The 17,401-nt window shown below is 45.7% G+C and overlaps 2 protein-coding genes across 3 annotated transcripts in view; both read right to left on the bottom strand.

Annotated features, from left to right (window-relative positions):
- The window catches only part of LOC309522954 (uncharacterized protein), a 63,266-nt gene that overhangs the window by 34,591 nt on the left and 11,274 nt on the right, over positions 1-17,401 (bottom strand). The window lies entirely within an intron of this gene.
- LOC309523132 (vomeronasal type-2 receptor 26-like) lies at positions 6,250-16,783 on the bottom strand (the record flags this gene model as incomplete). The annotated part of the gene is made up of 4 exons (XM_082206893.1): positions 15,763-16,783; positions 13,367-13,594; positions 12,173-12,299; positions 6,250-7,121 (listed from the first exon to the last, which is right to left on the bottom strand). Exons 1-4 carry the CDS (start codon positions 16,510-16,512, stop codon positions 6,250-6,252), a joined length of 1,977 nt encoding a protein of 658 aa, XP_082063019.1. The 5' UTR covers positions 16,513-16,783.

Genomic DNA, 17,401 nt, shown 5'->3' with positions numbered 1-17,401 from the left:
TATATTTTTTATTCATTCAGTAATCTGGTGAACCGGGTTCGCTTCCCCGCTCATCCACATGCAGCTGCTGGGTGACCTTGGGCTAGTCACACTTCTCTGAAGTCTCTCAGCCCCACTCACCTCACAGAGTGTTTGTTGTGGGGGAGGAAGGGAAAGGATAATGTTAGCCGCTTTGAGACTCCTTCGGGTAGTGATAAAGCGGGATATCAAATCCAAACTACTACTACTACATTTATCCACAAAAATTTGGAGACTGCTGCTCCATGACAGGAGCTATAATTCAAACAGCACACAGAGCTGTTTAACAGTGGAACAGACTCCCTCCGAAGGTGACCATGTGTCATGGATACTTCAGGTGAGTTTCCTCCAGGTGCCTTCCATCTCTACAACTCTGTGATTCTTTTCTACTGTGGTTCTATGAGTAGGAAATGAAAGCGGCCCTCAAAATTTGAGATATACGGGGAAGCTGCTCCATAGGCTGCTTTTGCTGCAGTGGTCTTTGGCGCCTTCCAAGGTGCTAGACTACAGGTAGATAAGAGACAATTTTATTGAAAGAGGGGAAGCACCAAATACCTCAGTCCCCTTTTAGTTACAAATGAGGCCTGGTGGCTTTCAGGTTTGAGTGTGTGGTAAAATTTATAATTTTGCCCATATTTTGGATCACTGACTCCACCAATGAGGACACCCTCTGGTCTGTATTATTTTACATAATCATTTTATTTGCAGCATATCACTCCTGTTCTTCGCCCATAAAAATCCAGCCATTTTCAGGAGTTTCTTAAAACGCTTCTAATTTTTTTAAAAAAAAATGATAGAAAGGGGAAAGTGCTGGGATTGGAGGAGGAAACCTTTAATGTAGCTGAGACAGATTTCTCCATGTTGGGCTGTAGGTCTCCCGTTGCATTGTGTAAAGAGAACTGTGATAAGGTTGTTCACAAATGATCCCAATAGAATAAACATAAAATAATCTTAGCAGTTTGGAAATTGCTTGACTTTCATGCCACCCTCTGGCTTAGGAAGAAACGTCAAACACCTCAATACTTTGAAATGAGGCCAGTTGTGTGTGGTCAAAAAAGGATTAATTGCTTTTCACATTTTAGAGATCTAAGTCCACTTACAAGGAACTCCCCTGACATATTATTTTATTTATCCTTTCAATTAAATCACATCTTTCCTGCTCTTCAGCTACCAAAGGTCCCCAAGAGGCTCTTAAAATTCCATTTGCAAAATTGTAGCATTCCTTAATGACAGTTTATGAATTATCCAAATGGAATAATATTGAATGAAACATTTTAGCCTTGGAAATTGCCTGAGTTTCATGGCATCCTGCAGGTGGGGAAATTCAGTGCATCCTTTTGAACCCTGACCAGATTCACTGGCATCCTTGCATTCTATTAAAAGCAACACAGACACATAGGAACAGGATTGTTTTACTTAGAAAGACAGAGGGAAGAAGGAAATAAGAGAGGTTTTTTACTGGACCCCCCCCCAGCCAGCAAGACCAATGGTCAGGGCAGGGCAGTCCTGCAACATCAGCCCTAGGCTCCCCAGCCCTGAGATAGGGGCTCTTTCCTATTTCAACCATTACAAGGACTGGAGGACCGTGAAACCCATCCAAATATGATTTTACATACACTTCACTCCTGATGAAGGGTGTCTGAGTAAAGCTGTATGGCATTGTCTTAAGATGGTGTTTTGGAGAGATGATCCCACTGATGAGAAAGTGTCCAGGCCGGTAGTAATTGCGAGCATCCGTTTGATCCCTGACCAGATTCAAGGGGCATTTCGCCTTGTGGTTCCCGCAGACTCCAAAGGGCATCATGAGCAGCAGAAGCAGCAACAGAAGGAGCAGGGATCTCATTCTGGCTCTGCCTCCTCCTCCTCTTACCTGCCAAGGAGGCAAAGCAGAAGAACCCAAAGACTCTTGCAAGGCCAGACTGCCTGGGCTTTCCCAATCTGGGTGGTTTTCAACTCAACCTTCGGAGCTAGGAAGCACAAGGCAGGCACACCCCTCTTTCGCCAGCTCTGCATCTTGACTCAGTCTGTCTCCAACACAGGAAAAATTCTCTGCACCAACTTTATCTTTCCCAGTCACAGCGCAGTTAATATTGCCATGCTGTTGTTGCTTTCCGAGGCTCATGCAATTTCCAGAAACATCTCCTGAGCTTTTAGAAGATGAGATGACTATAATTTCGACTATTCTAAGTGGAATAAGTTTCAGCACCATAACTTTCTGGAGTCTTGAATGGCTCAAGCGGCAGGTGCAGAACTGGAGAAAAACATGTTGGACAGAAGTCAAGGGGTGTGCTTGGAAGTTGGAAGTTTGGCCTGAACTTTGCTCACAAGCACCAAAGAAGGAGCTGGATCCAACCATGGACTCTCCTTCCTTGGAGGTTTTTAAGCAGAGTTTGGATGGCCATCTGTTGGGATTCTTCAGCTGAGATTCCTGCATTGCAGAGGGTTGGACTAGAGGACCTTGGGGTCCCTTTCCAAGTCTCCCATTCTATGATTCATTGGAGGTTTTTAAGAAGAGGTGGGAGAGTCAGGGATGGACAACAGCCAGATGAAGGAGTCCCAGCCTTGTATCCCAGGCATCCTAAGCCCTTTTAAAATGTGGGGGTTGGGGGGGGCATTATTGGCTTGTTTTTATTTTGATTATATATGTTGTGGTTTTATATTTTGATTTTGTTATGTGAACCGCCTTGAGACCTCCAGGGATAGGGTGATATATAGGTTCAGTACATCAATAAATAAAGGAATAAATATGAACAAATAAAAATCAATCAATGGAGAATGCTGAGAAATGCCACCCTCAGTACTGTCAACGGGATACATGGTGGTGGAATTTTGGTTCTTGGCGGCTGCTAGAGACTGAGACTGGTGGAGCCTGCGATGGGGAGGGATTTCTCAAGCCCACCCTCTGGCCGCTTTGGGTGGGTCTGGGCTGCTTGATTCCTGCCGCTCTCTTCTGGTTCTCCCCCTGAAGGGAAGTAGCGCCTTGGTGGCTTTGAAGCAACTTCAAGTGAATTTCCACCACTTCTTTGAAAGGCTTCTCCAACAGAGGGAAGCTCTCTGGATTTGGTTGAGGGGAGAAATGTTGCTCTGAACTTTCGACTCTCCCTTCCCCTTCGACATGTTCTGCGGAAGGGGAGCTTCTGTTGCACATGGAGCCAACTTGCTCCTCGTCTTTGAGCAGAAACGTCTCTACTCAGAAACAAATTGTCTGTGCACAAGCCAGGCTAGTATTCTAGCAGCTTTATTATTCTTTATCAATTTATTTATTCTTATTTATTTATTCACTTATTTAATCTGATTCATAACATCCAGCAGCACTTGTAGCCTACCTTGATTTCAGCAAGGCATTTGACAAGGTGCCCCATGATATTCTTGTAAAGAAGCTGGTAAAATGCGGTCTTGACTATGCTACCACTCAGTGGATTTGTAACTGGCTGACTGACCGAACCCAAAGGGTGCTCATCAATGGTTCCTCTTCATCCTGGAGAAGAGTGACTAGTGGGGTGCCACAGGGTTCTGTCTTGAGCCCGGTCTTATTCAACATCTTTATCAACGACTTGGATGATGGACTCAAGGGCATCCTGATCAAATTTGCAGATGACACCAAACTGGGAGGGGTGGCTAACACCCTAGAGGACAGGATCACACTTCAAAACGACCTTGACAGATTAGAGAACTGGGCCAAAACAAACAAGATGAATTTTAACAGGGAGAAATGTAAAGTATTGCACTTGGCAAAAAAAATGAGAGGCACAAATACAAGATGGGTGACACCTGGCTTGAGAGCAGTACATGTGAAAAGGATCTCGGAGTCTTGGTTGACCACAAACTTGACATGAGCCAACAGTGTGACGCGGCAGCTAAAAAAGCCAATGCAATTCTGGGCTGCATCAATAGGAGGATAGCATCTAGATCAAGGGAAGTAATAGTGCCACTGTATTCTGCTCTGGTCAGACCACACCTGGAGTACTGTGTCCAGTTCTGGGCACCACAATTCAAGAAGGACACTGACAAACTGGAACGTGTCCAGAGGAGGGCAACCAAAATGGTCAAAGGCCTGGAAACGATGCCTTATGAGGAACGGCTAAGGGAGCTGGGCATGTTTAGCCTGGAGAAGAGGAGGTTAAGGGGTGATATGATAGCCATGTTCAAATATATAAAAGGATGTCACATAGAGGAGGGAGAAAGGTTGTTTTCTGCTGCTCCAGAGAAGCGGACACGGAGCAATGGATCCAAACTACAAGAAAGAAGATTCCACCTAAACATTAGGAAGAACTTCCTGACAGTAAGAGCTGTTTGACAGTGGAATTTTCTGCCAAGGAGTGTGGTGGAGTCTCCTACTTTGGAGGTCTTTAAGCAGAGGCTTGACAACCATATGTCAGGAGTGCTCTGATGGTGTTTCCTGCTTGGCAGGGGGTTGGCCTCGATGGCCCTTGTGGTCTCTTCCAACTCTATGATTCTATGATTAGGCCAATAAGCCCTAAAGCACTTTATTTTAAGATAAGCAGGACATTCAGAAAAAAGTTTACAAAGTTACTTCAGAACATTAAAAAAGTGAAAATAACAAAACGGACTGAAATTGTATCAGCTTCCGAAGAATCTGGGTGGATGCTATATTTATTAAATTTATTTTTTAAAAAAAAAAATTAAGTCTCCAAAGATATTCCAAAACACTTGTCTACCTACCAGAGGTTTTTAAAAATAAACAACTAAATACATAAAGCTTCTTGACTCCCCACCCCTCTTGATGTTTATTTTATTACTCCTTTTTATCCCCTGTTTTAAAAAACATGTTTATATTATCTAAGCCCCGAAGTCGTATATCAGTAATCCTCTGGTTATATTTCAAATCCTGCCTTTGACTTCATGTCTGGATGTTAGTATGACAGATAATATAACAATGGTCTCCATTCTTCCTTGAACAATTCTTCCTTATGTCCTCTTAGTTTAACAGGGAATCTCTCCCTTTCCGCATCTTCCACCAGCTTCATCAGCCATTCCTCCTTGGTGGGGAATTCTCCTTCTTTCCACTTCCGTGTCTATCAAGTCCCGGCTGTTGTGGTTGCATTCAGAAAACCTAACGAACCACCGGCCAGTTTCTCATCTCCCTTTCGTGTGTAATTGTTATGTACTGAGTTGAATAGGATCCAAAATGCAGCAGTCTGATTGGTCCTAGAACAATAGGATTCAGAATGCAGCACTATGATTGGTCTGCAGGAGCCACCCAATCCATCTCCAGATGGAAGTGAATCCCCAACCTGATTGGCCCACAGGAGAATCCCGGAATTAGCCAATCACGTGCAGCCCATTGTGTAAATAATGTATATAAAGCAGATACTTTGGGGGGACTTTCATTCCTCCTCACCACTATGAGCTGAATAAAGAGCATGAAATCCACTTTCGACTCTGAGTATATTTCAGTAATGTTCTGGAGTAAGCGGCCGCAGACCAGATCCAGGCGCTTTGGAAAGAAACTGATTTCCTGGCTCCGTTTCCAGTGGGGTTTAGGCCATGGGACAAAGAAGCAGCCAAGAGGCTGGGAAGTGCTGGGACTGCGCCGTCCTTTGGGCCTAGTCATCTTCTCCAGGCCGGACTGCTAACCGCTGAGTCACTCTGGCATGGGACTTGGATTTCAAGTGGGGTTTTGGTCTGGTTTTGGCACAGAAACTGCTTTGGTCGTCCAGTATGGTGACCTCTGTTGAGAGAGAGAAACATATTCCTGTTAATTCTTCTCGACTTCTCACCGGCTTTCAGTACCATTGACCATGGTATCCTTCTGGAGTGACTCTCCGAGCGAGGGGTGGGTGGCAGCGCTTTGCGGTGGTTCCAGTCCTACTTGGATGGTCATTTCCAGACAGTGTTACTTGGGGAATGTTTTTCAGCTCCGGGAGCCTTGAATGTGGGGTTCCACAGGGCTGAATCCTGTCCCCACATTGTTTAACATCTACATAGAACCGCTTTACAGACTACGGGAGATAAATTAATTTCTCAGTTTATTGATATACAAAATTTAGGAGAACGAAATGACATGAAGTGCACTTGTAAATGACACAGCATACAAAAGATTCCCACCCAACTTACTGTTCATGTCAACAGGACTACACAAAACCTGGGCTAAGGAGGAACATAAACTCTTTCAGACGTGGAGAAGGAAGAACATGGATGAGCAGGTGTGTTTCCTTTATGTACTTCTGGACATAGGGAACATGGACTATTTTAAGAATCAGATGCCCCTTAATTCCTTGTTGTCAGGTGCTCCTTTGTGTTCAGATCAGGCCTCAGCACAATAATGTAGCACTTGGGAAGGAAGATGCAGCCCAGAAGCCCAGCACTGGAGGCCAACATAGAGAAGATCTGCACGGCCACCATGTACTTGCCCTTGGTGCTCAGGTAGGTGGGCACAAAAGACACCCAAACACTGCAGAAGACCAGCATGCTGAAGGTGATCAGCTTGGCTTCGTTGAAGGAGCCGGGCAGCTTCCTGGCTAGGAAAGCCACCGTGAAGCAGGTGGCAGCCAAGAAGCCCAGGTAGCCGAGGGCAACATAAAACATGGCCACAGACCCTTCGTTGCATTGCAGGGTGATCTCTTCCACCTGGGAGTGCATGTCGGGCTCTGGGAATGGGGGAGAAGAGCCCAGCCAGATGGTGCAGATGAGAACTTGCCCCCCAGAAGAGGAGATGACAATGGAGTTGGCCATACTCTTGCCCAGCCATCTCCTCACCCTGTTCCCGGGCTTTGTGGCCAGGAAGGCCAGCACCACCGTGATGGTCTTTGCCAAGACAGAAGAAACAGCAACTGAGAAGATGATGCTGAAGGCCGTTTGTCGGAGAAGGCAGGTCTCTTTCCTTGGGCGCCCGATGAAGAGGAAGGAGGACAGAAAGGAAAGCAGGAGGGAGACGAGCAGGATGTAGGAGAGGTCCCGGTTGTTGGCTTTGACTATGGGAGTTTCCTTGTATTTAATGAAGATTCCCAACACAATGCCTGCTATTAAGGACAAGAAGAGGGCAATGGAAGCTAAAACCATTCCCAAATATTCTCCATAAGTCAGGAAGGTGGTAATCTTGGGGACACATTGATCTCTCTCCTTATTTGAACGGTGATCTTCTGAGCATTATTATTACTATATATAAAATATATACCACACTTCATCAAAAGATCTCAGGGCAGATTGCAGTATAAAATGCAAGATAAAACACAAGTAAATAGTTAAACTCAAACAATTTTATGGAGTGTCTGTACACAGCTACAGTTTGTGTGTAATAATGCTAAAAAACCTTGCAACACCACTATATATACAGTTCAGGGGCGTGCAAACTATGATCCCAGAGGACGTGCATGCAAACATGGTAAAGCAACTTATTTCCAAAGACTAGACAATGGAAAGTGACCACCAGGCGATTGAAAAGAAAACTTAAAAACTATCTAAAATACAATTAGGGGATTAAAAACAAAATTAAGGTGATGTAGGTAGACTGCTAGAATTAAATAAAAAAATGAGAAAAAATTTCTTTAAGAAGGGAAATATTTTGTGGGTTATTTAAAAATATATATCATGGTCATGTTAAAACGTATGCAGGACTTTAAGCATAGCAACAGATGAGAAATAGTAGTTTAATAAGTTTGAATTAATGTATATAATGGGTAGAATGTAAGTAATTACAGCAGCTTTATACAGTAAGGAAAGAACACCATGGAAAGGGTGGCTGGGAGATTTGTTCTGAGTGTTGCCTAAAAGAATTTGCAAAATCTGATAATTTAGTAACAAAAAAAAAATCAAAATTTAAGAGCTGTATGCAAAAGTATGCCAAACGCACAAGAGCACTTTCACAATTAATAACAACAACAACAACAATAATAATGTGATTTGAGGATACAGAAGTAGCAGCTGGCACGAAGTAAACAAAGGGCTTGCTTTATTTATTTTTAAAGGGCACATTTTATTCAATGGGAGATTAATAAGAAGAGCTAATAAAATGCATTGCGAGGCTGGAGAGATTTCTTTTCTTCTCTCTCCTCCTTCTCCTTTCTTTCTTTCCACCCCATGGCTTTGGGGGGGGTCTCCCATCCCCCCACCTTCCCCCCTGAAGGCCGCCCCTTGCCCCATAATAAGACGGGGGAGGGGGGGTCTCGCAATCCCCTGCCATCCTGCCCCACCCAACCCTCCCCTTACCTGCCGCCTCCACCTCCGGCCGTCGCAGCCTTTGTCCGTCACGCCCCCGCCTCCCTTTTCGAAAGCCCCCCCTCCATGGGGCGCGGAAAACGGGGGAATAGTCTCGCCGCCGCCGCCGCCATTTTTGTTGAGGGCGGTTTCCATGTTTGTTGAGGGCAAAGCCAGCATTTCCCCCTCCCCTCCATTCCCCATTTTTTTTTGTTCCCCTGCCTTTTCTTCGCTTCCTCACGGCAGACCGGAGGGCCAGAGATGTGTGGGGAAGGAAAAGAAAGAAACGCCCCCCTCCCCACTTCTTCAGCAGCATTTCGAATTCATGTTGCCCAATACAAAGATGGCGTCGGCCACGACACGGAAGTGCCCGGGAGCAAAAGGGAGCAGTGTGCCCACTACTAAGATGGCCGCCGGCTCCTCCCGTGAAAGCGTGACCTGCTCCGAGATGGCGCCTGCGCTCACACTCTATGGGCTTTTCTTATCTCTATGGGTGAATCCAAGATGGCCGCGGGACCTCGCCCGATGCAAACATGGCGGCAACCGCCTTCACGCTGCCCTTTGCCATGATGGCCGACCCGTCGCCTTGGAAACGGCAGTACCAGCTGCCTTAGGGCCTAAGAAGCTTTGTGTAAGTTTTTATGTTGTGTTCAATGTAATGTTTTTCTTTTGTGTTTTTGTCTGTGTGTTATAAGAGGAAACTAATAAACTTTTTTTTTTTGGGGGGGGGGAGAAGCTTTGTGTAAGGGCAGCGCCCGCCACAAAGATGGCGGATTCGGCTACAAAAGCAACATTGGTTTATTGTTGTTTATTTGGTGGATCTGTAATGGAGCACGATCCACTAACCCGGGTAACTGCCTGTTTCGGTAAATATGTATAGGGAAGCTTTTTAATTATGTTTTGATATGTTGTTGTTGTTGTTTAGTCGTTTAGTCGTGTCCGACTCTTCGTGACCCCATGGACCAGAGCACGCCAGGCACTTCTGTCCTCCACTGCCTCCCGCAGTTTGATCAAACTCATGCTGGTAGCTTCGAGAACACCATCCAACCATCTCATTCTCTGTCGTCCCCTTCTCCTTGTGCCCTCCATCTTTCCCAACATCAGGGTCTTTCCCAGGGAGTCCTCTCTTCTCATGAGGTGGCCAAAGTCTTGGAGCCTCAGCTTCAGGATCTGTCCTTCCAGTGAGCACTCAGGGCTGATTTCCTTCAGAATGGAGAGGTTGGATCTTCTTGCAGTCCATGGGACTCTCAAGAGTCTCCTCCAGCACCAGAATTCAAAAGCATCCATTCTTCGGCGATCATCCTTCTTTATGGTCCAGCTCTCACTTCCATACATCACTACTGGGAAAACCATGGCTTTTACTATACGGACCTTTGTTGGCAAGGTGATGTCTCTGCTTTTTAAGTTGTTGTCTAGGTTTGCCATCGCCTTTCTCCCAAGGAGCAGGCGTCTTTTAATTTCGTGACTGCTGTCACCATCTGCAGTGATCATGGAGCCCAAGAAAGTAAAATCTCTCACTGCCTCCATTTCTTCCCCATCTATTTGCCAGGAGGTGATGGGCCCAGTGGCCATGATCTTCGTTTTTTTGATGTTGAGCTTCAGACCATATTTTGCGCTCTCCTCTTTCACCCTCATTAAAAGGTTCTTTAATTCCTCCTCACTTTCTGCCATCAAGGTTGTGTCATCTGCATATCTGAGGTTGTTGATATTTCTTCCAGCAATCTTAATTCCGGCTTGGGATTCATCCAGCCCAGCCTTTCGCATGATGAATTCTGCATATAAGTTAAATAAGCAGGGAGACAATATACAGCCTTGCCGTACTCCTTTCCCAATTTGGAACCAATCAGTTGTTCCATATCCATATCCAGTTCTAACTGTAGCTTCTTGTCCCACATAGGGAGTAGGAACCGGCAAGCCACTCCAGTATCCCTGGACTGTGCCCTGGATCCCCACGTCGGCAAGGCGGTGGTCCAGGAGTTCGTGATCGACCATGTCGAAGGCTGCTGACAGGTCTAGAAGAATCAGCAGCCCCGACCCGCCTCGATCCAGCTGCCTGCGGAGATCATCTGTTAGGGTGACCAGAGCTGTCTCGGTCCCATGACCAGCGAGGAAGCCAGACTGGAATGGATCCAGAGCCGATGTTTCATCCAGAAACCTACCAAGCTGTTCAGCAACCGCTCTCTCAATCACCTTACCCAGGAATGGAAGATTCGAAACTGGGCGGTAATTGGATAGATCTAAGGGATCTAATGATGTTTTCTTTAAGAGCGGACGCACCACTGCCTCCTTCAGTTCCCCTGGGAATGTCCCGGTGCCAAGGGACAAATTGATGATATCCCCCAGCGGGGCCCGCACCTCGTCTGGACACGCTCTAATCAGCCAAGACGGGCACGGGTCGAGAGGACAAGTCGTGGGCTTTCCAGCTCGGAGGAGTCTGTCCACATCGGCTGGGGATATCCAGTCAAAGTGGTCCAATACTGGACCCGAGGACAGTCGAGGGGCCTCCAGTTCCTTTATTGTATCCAAATTGGCAGGGAGGTCATGGCGGAGCGACAGGACCTTCTCCGCAAAAAAGCTCGCAAATGCCTCACAGCTGTGTGTCAAATTGTTATTTAAATTTGGCTGTCCTTCGAGGGACGTTAAAGACCGAATTATACTAAATAAAGTAGGACTTCTTAGCGGCCTTCACTGCCATCTCGTAGGTTTTCATAAAAACCCTATAAGATGTTCTTGAGGCTCCGTCACGGGCACCCCGCCATACTCGCTCTAGCCGTCTGAGGTCCCGCTTCATTTTCCGGAGCTCCTCAATAAACCAGGGAGCCCGGTTTCTGCGGGGTCGCAGAGGGCGCTTAGGTGCGATCTCATTGATGGCTGCCAGGAGCTGGGTATTCCAGCCCTCAACAAGCTCAGTCAATGAGTCGCCAGGGGGAGAAAGGTCCCGCAAGGCTTGACGGAATCTATCAGGGTCCATCAGCCTCCGCGGGCAAGCCCAAATCGGCTCACCACCTAAGCAGGGTGGGGGTGGAACGTCAATCCTGGCTTTCAGAGCATAGTGATCAGACCATGGCACCTTCATCGAAGGAAACATGATCACATCTATACCGACGCCAAAGATCAAATCCAGCGTGTGGCCTGCTCGATGTGTGGGGCCCGAAACAAACTGGGAGAGCCCTAGTGTCGCCATGGAAGACACCAGGTCCAGAGCCTGTGAGGAGGGAGTGGCATCGGCATGGATGTTGAAGTCCCCCAATACCAATAGGTTAGGGAACTCCAAGGTCCAGCTGGCCACCGCCTCCAGCAGGCCTGAAAGGGTGGCTGCTGGTGCGCTAGGTGGCCGGTACACCAGCCAGACAGCCGAGCTCACCTCGGAGCCCCACACTAGGCCAACACATTCAATGCCGGGGATCGATGGTGGTGGTAGAGCCCTGAAAGAACAATCTTCCCGGATTAATACTGCCACCCCTCCCCCCCGTCCCACAGTCCGTGACTGGTGGAGGACGGAGAAACCCGGGGGCGCCATCTCTCGTAAGGTAACAGTATCCCCTTCGCGCACCCAGGTCTCCGTCACACAAGCCAGGTTGACCCCCTGCGAGATGATGAAATCTCGCAGGGTGGCGGTTTTGTTGCCTATAGACCTGGCATTGCACAACACCAGTGACGGAGGTGAGTAATCCTTGCTCACCCTACCCTCGTCCCTCGGGATGGGGCGCAGATTGGAAGGGGTACGAGCATATCCGTATCTCGATCCCCTTCGCCTATGACATCTTTGCGGGCATTCCTCTCACAGCTGCCCAGTTTGCACCCCAGATATTTCTTCCTTATGGTCATTCCTATCAACTCACTTCCTGGATGTAATAAAGGTGATTAATACTAAGGAAGTCGAGGAAGGATTCCCATTCCCCTATGTCTGCAGAATTGTCACAAAAAGTGTGTGAGACTGAATTTCTGTCCTGTGTTTACTCTCTCCAGGAATTTCTTCCCCCTTGGAATCACCCACCTTCCCGAGTGGAGAAGGATCCTTCTGCACACTGAGCACAAGCATAGCAGCAAATGGGCTTTCCTTCTAGGACCACCTTGGCATATCCAGGCTGGCATCTTTCTGTACACCTGGAACGAGGTACGGCCTAACCAGAAAGACAAGAAGGTGCAACAAAGAGGAACAGTTAGGAGTATTTGTGTGTATGTAATTCACTCAACGCGATCTCTATAGCATGGTGGTGATCCCTGACAACTGGTCTTGCCAGCTCAGGATGATGGGAGCTGTAGTCCAAAGATAGCTGGGGACCCAAGTTTGGGAAACCCTGATCTACCCCAAGATTTGCAGTTGTGGCCCCCAATGAATCATTCAGGAAATCATCACAGCTCTACGTCAATCACATAGAGGTTGGGGAGGGGTCTGTCTGGCAGGGAATCCTGGGAAATCCCAGTTGCCGTTTCCAGCAGCCAAGATCCCCAGTTGCCTGCCATCTCCCCATTCCCTTAATGCGGTCAGTTCTCTTTAGCTGCAGAACATGATCTCTGGAATGCAGCCTTGACCCCTCATCAGGGTCCTTTCAACCCCCCGCTGACCATTGGGGTGACCAGAATATCTTGTGCTTTAAATTGAGTTCAGTACAGCTGAGGTTTGAGCCACAGAACTCTGTTTCCTCTTCTCCATTTACCTGTTTCCCTTCTTAAAAGAACTTCTAAGCAAATGACAATGGGTCTGACATGTGATTCCCCCAAATTTCAGGATTCGAATAATCTCTCACACGGTTCATTCTCGTGTTTGTGTGTGTCAGAGAGAGAGAGAAAGCGCTTTGCTGTTCAATGCCCAACTGAAAGGAGAGTTGGGTTTTGGGGTTTTTTTTGCCAAATTGCCTTAATTCATTTTCCAAATTTCACCACATCAACCACAAATTGAGACAAATTTAATACAAGTGAGCTTACTCACAAATTTAAAAAATATACAATAAATCAGTAATTATCATATGTAAAATAAATTACTTTTCATCCTTCTGCATGTGTGAAAGGTCAATATCCTTTATTTGAGCATCCCAAATTCCCCTCCTATCTCAGCTGCTGTAGAAAGAAGGCGTGCTGGTTCCAGCTGTTACTGGACAGTCACCCAGACATGCTCATTCTGCAGTGGTTGTTCAAGGAAGAGCACAATCAGGATCTCCTAGCCCCCTCCCCCAATTATCCCCCCTACCTTATTGAATTTCTTGTTCCACTCAATGGCTTCTGGGTTAATGGTGAACTTTATGCCAGCAGATGCTCCTCTCCTTATATTCCCAATTTCCACAAGGGCACGAGACTTATTGGGAGACATCGCCCAGTTCATAATATCGAAGTCCGCTGGCAGCTCCCAGTTCTCATCCAAGCACAGTCTGCCCCTGGAAGTATTCAGACACCGGATTTCTCTTAAGAAAGGGTGAAGCTGGAATGACAGGGGAAAACACCAGCACTGAGAAACTGGGAAGCTACAACAGGCAATTAATCAAGCCAAAATGGGAAAAATACCTATGGCCAGGTGGGCTATCAGCAAAGTACTATAAGAAATTACAAGATTATTTGGCACAACCACTAAAAGATTTAAGATACTTCGATTACGCTGATTCTGAAAAAAGATACAGATCTATTATCAGTCAAAAATTATAGACTGATTTCTCTATTAAATAATGACTATAAGCTGTTTGCAGACCTATTGGCAAACAACATGAAACTGCTATTAATGGATTTACCGGTAATTCATCAGGACCAGGCTGATTTTTTACCAGGCCGCCAGATGAAGGATAATATAAGGAATATAATTGATATAATAGAATATCTGGAGGTTAGAAATGATAAGCAAGCAGTGTTGATTGTTATAGACGCAAAGAAAGCCTTTGACCATGTTTCATGGACTTCTACGAAGAGGACTATAGAGATGATGAAATTCAGAGAGTCATTACAGTGGTACCTCAGGTAAAGAACTTAATTCGTTCTGGAGGTCCGTTCTTAACCTGACACTGTTCTTAACCTGAGGTACCACTTTAGCTAATGGGGCCTTACGCTGCCGCCACGCGATTTCTGTTCTCATCCTGAAGCAAAGTTCTTAACCCGAGGTACTATTTCTTGGTTGCCAGAGTCTGTAACCTGAAGCGTCTGTAACCTGAAGTATCTGTAACCCGAGGTACCACTGTACTTAGAGGAATTGACTCAATTTATTCTGACTAACAGGCTATGATGATACTAAATAATGTAATAACAGAAAAATTCAAAATAATGAAAGGGACAAGAGAGGGATATCCCCAGTCACCATTATTATTTTAGTTTTAGAAACCCTGGTCAGAAGTAGAAGATCAGATGAAGAAATAAAAGGGATAACAGTAGGTTAAAGGTAAAGATAAATGGACCCCTGACCATTAGGTCCAGTCGTGGCCGACTCTGGGGTTGTGGCAATCATCTCGCTTTACTGGCCGAGGGAGCCGGCATACAGCTTCCGGGTCATGTGGCCAGCATGACTAAGCCGCTTCTGGCGAACTAGAGCAGCGCACGGAAACGCCGTTTACCTTCCTGCCAGAGCAGTACCTATTTATCTACTTGCACTTTGACGTGCTTTCGAACTGCTAGGTTGGCAGAAGCAGGGACCGAGCAATGGGAGCTCACCCCGTCATGGGGATTTGAACCGCCAACCTTCTGATCTGCAAGTCCTAGGCTCTCTGGTTTAACCCACAGCGCCACCCACGTCCCAACAGTAGGTTACAAAGCATATAAACTCAAGGCCTTTGCAGATGACCATGTGGTAACTGTAGAAGACCCCATGGCTAGCCAACCAAGGTCTTGAACAGATTCTCAAGTTGGAGAAGTAGTAGGTTTTAAACTAAATAAAGGTAGAATGAAAGTATTGGTGGAAAATGTGACAGAACTGATGATTGAGAAGAAAGTTTAATATTTAGGAGTATGGATAACAGCTACAAACATAAATATTTTTAAGAATTACTACACAGGAGCTTGTAGGGAAATGAAGAAAAATAAAATATATATATATATAAAATAGAGATCAGATGGCAGCACGACAACAGGACTTTTCTGTGGTGGCTCCTCGCTTGGGGGATGTTCTCCCAGAGAGGCTCCCTGGACACCTTTGTGACAAATCTTTAGGTGCCAGGCGAGAAAGTTATTCTGTAACCAGGATTTGGGTGGATAAAACCATCTCTTTGCATTTTAATGTGCTTTTGGTTTGCTTGTTTTCTTTCTTTCGTTTGCTTTTTCTATTCTCATTTTGTATTTTTATTCTGCAAACCACCCTGTGATCTTCAGAAGAAAGTTGATATATAAACAGAATAATACTAATATTATCACTACAGACCCTCCAAAGGTCAAAATGGCACCCAGTTGAGAGGTGCTGGAGCTGAGTTCCAGCGGGTTCCCCCTGAAGAAATCCCTGGGTATAAATAGCAAAATGATCGTTGTGGGATGGGACATCCCTATTTTCATCGGAGACATGTTGGAAGGTAAGCTACTATTACTAATACTAATAGTAACTATGATAGTTTACAGGTTTATCACAGTCAAGATCAGCATCTGTGTGGACTGCAGTTTGCAAAAAGGGGAAGGAAATACCTGCCACGGCTGTAGCCTTTGGGGTCTCCATTGGTCTCCTTCCTCCACCATCCGCCTCCTCTGGGATCTCGATGAAAGCGAAGCATGCAAGGCCTGAGCCACAGCTTGAACATTGAGGTAAGTGCTATAGCTATCTAGAGACAGGATTGTCTCACATACCCTTTGGGACACCATCTCCATTTCCTCCTCCTCTTTGCATCTTCTCCGGCCTTTCACAGACAACAGATGCTTTGAATATGAACACTGATAAGCTTCATCCAAAAAATCTCCAAGAAGATTGGACTGTGATTTATATTTCTCACCTTTGCTGCTCCTTATTCCAGTCTGAATTTCAAAGGACAGAGAACCATGGAGGTGCTGGAATATATTTGGAGGGAAGTAAAAGCCAATTCTGATTTCTAGCAAAGCTGTTGTGATCCAGACTTTCGCCCCTATTTCCTTCTCATAAATATTGTTTATTGCCATGAGTATTATGATAACATGTGCATTGGTTATATAGGAAAGAAATACCCCAACTTGTCTCCATAGGAAAAATGGTTCCCCAGGTGTTATAAATTCATCAAAATAACTTTCTGGTACTCTTTTTGATAAAGCAATGCAGATCCCTTTGCTGAGCATCAGAGGTTTCACAGCGCTCACAAATCTTTCTCCACTCTCATTGTCTGGAGTGCAGAGGCCAATCCACGTCCATCCAAAATGCAGGAGCAATTCAACAATCCCCTGGTACTGACTTTCCTCTTTGGGACTCATCCGGTAGACAAAAGGGAACAGGGTTTTACCTTCGAGAACCTGGGCAGTGAAGCCATGACTGATCTAGGAAGGAAAGCAAAAGATCAGCAATTTATTTTACTTTCAGCATAACAGATATTTCATTATCTGAAATGACTGACATCTAAATCTCTGCTGGCTGAGGCTGATGGGAGTTTTATTCTGAAACATCTGGAGGTGACAAGTTGGTGAAGGCTCAGTTTTGAAAAAGGGATGTAGGATCCATAGCTCAGGATTTTCCCATTTTTAAAAATATCCCTACTTAACCCCTCCAAAGAGAAAATAGGATCTTATGCAGTTGAAATCCTCTGTGCTTCCATGCTCTCCCACTACTTACCTGTAGGATTTTGTAGATGCCTGACAAGGCTGAAATCACTTTTGAGATGACAGTATTGCCTCTTTCAAGAACAGCCAGCAGGTGATTCTGTTCTCCACAGTGATAATTGGGAATATTGCATCCACTGCCTGCAAGCAGCTCTAGCATGGCGTCTGAAGTCATCTTTGCATCTAAATAGTTTTCATAGATGTTGTAGCCCAGAGTAATGTTTGGTAAGAGACTGAGATCCTGGTTGATCTCTTGGATGGTGAACAGAAAAGACAACATGTACCCGAAGAACCTAGTTCACTCCCTGCAATAAATGAATCCTTTAAAAAGAGTGAAACTGATATTCATATTAATGGGAGGAAGGAAACATTATATGATCCACAGATATTAGTATATTTTTTATTCATTCATTCATCCACAAAAATTTGGAGACCGCTGCTCCATGACAGGAGCTATGATTCAAACAGCACACAGAGCTGTTTAACAGTGGAACAGACTCCCTCCGAAGGTGACCATGTGTCATGGATGCTTCAGGTGAGATTCCTC

This window comes from Podarcis vaucheri (genome assembly GCF_965113315.1).
Source record: "Podarcis vaucheri genome assembly, chromosome: 18".
Taxonomy (NCBI): Eukaryota; Metazoa; Chordata; class Lepidosauria; order Squamata; family Lacertidae; genus Podarcis; species Podarcis vaucheri.
This window is presented reverse-complemented; position numbering and strand designations above follow the sequence as displayed.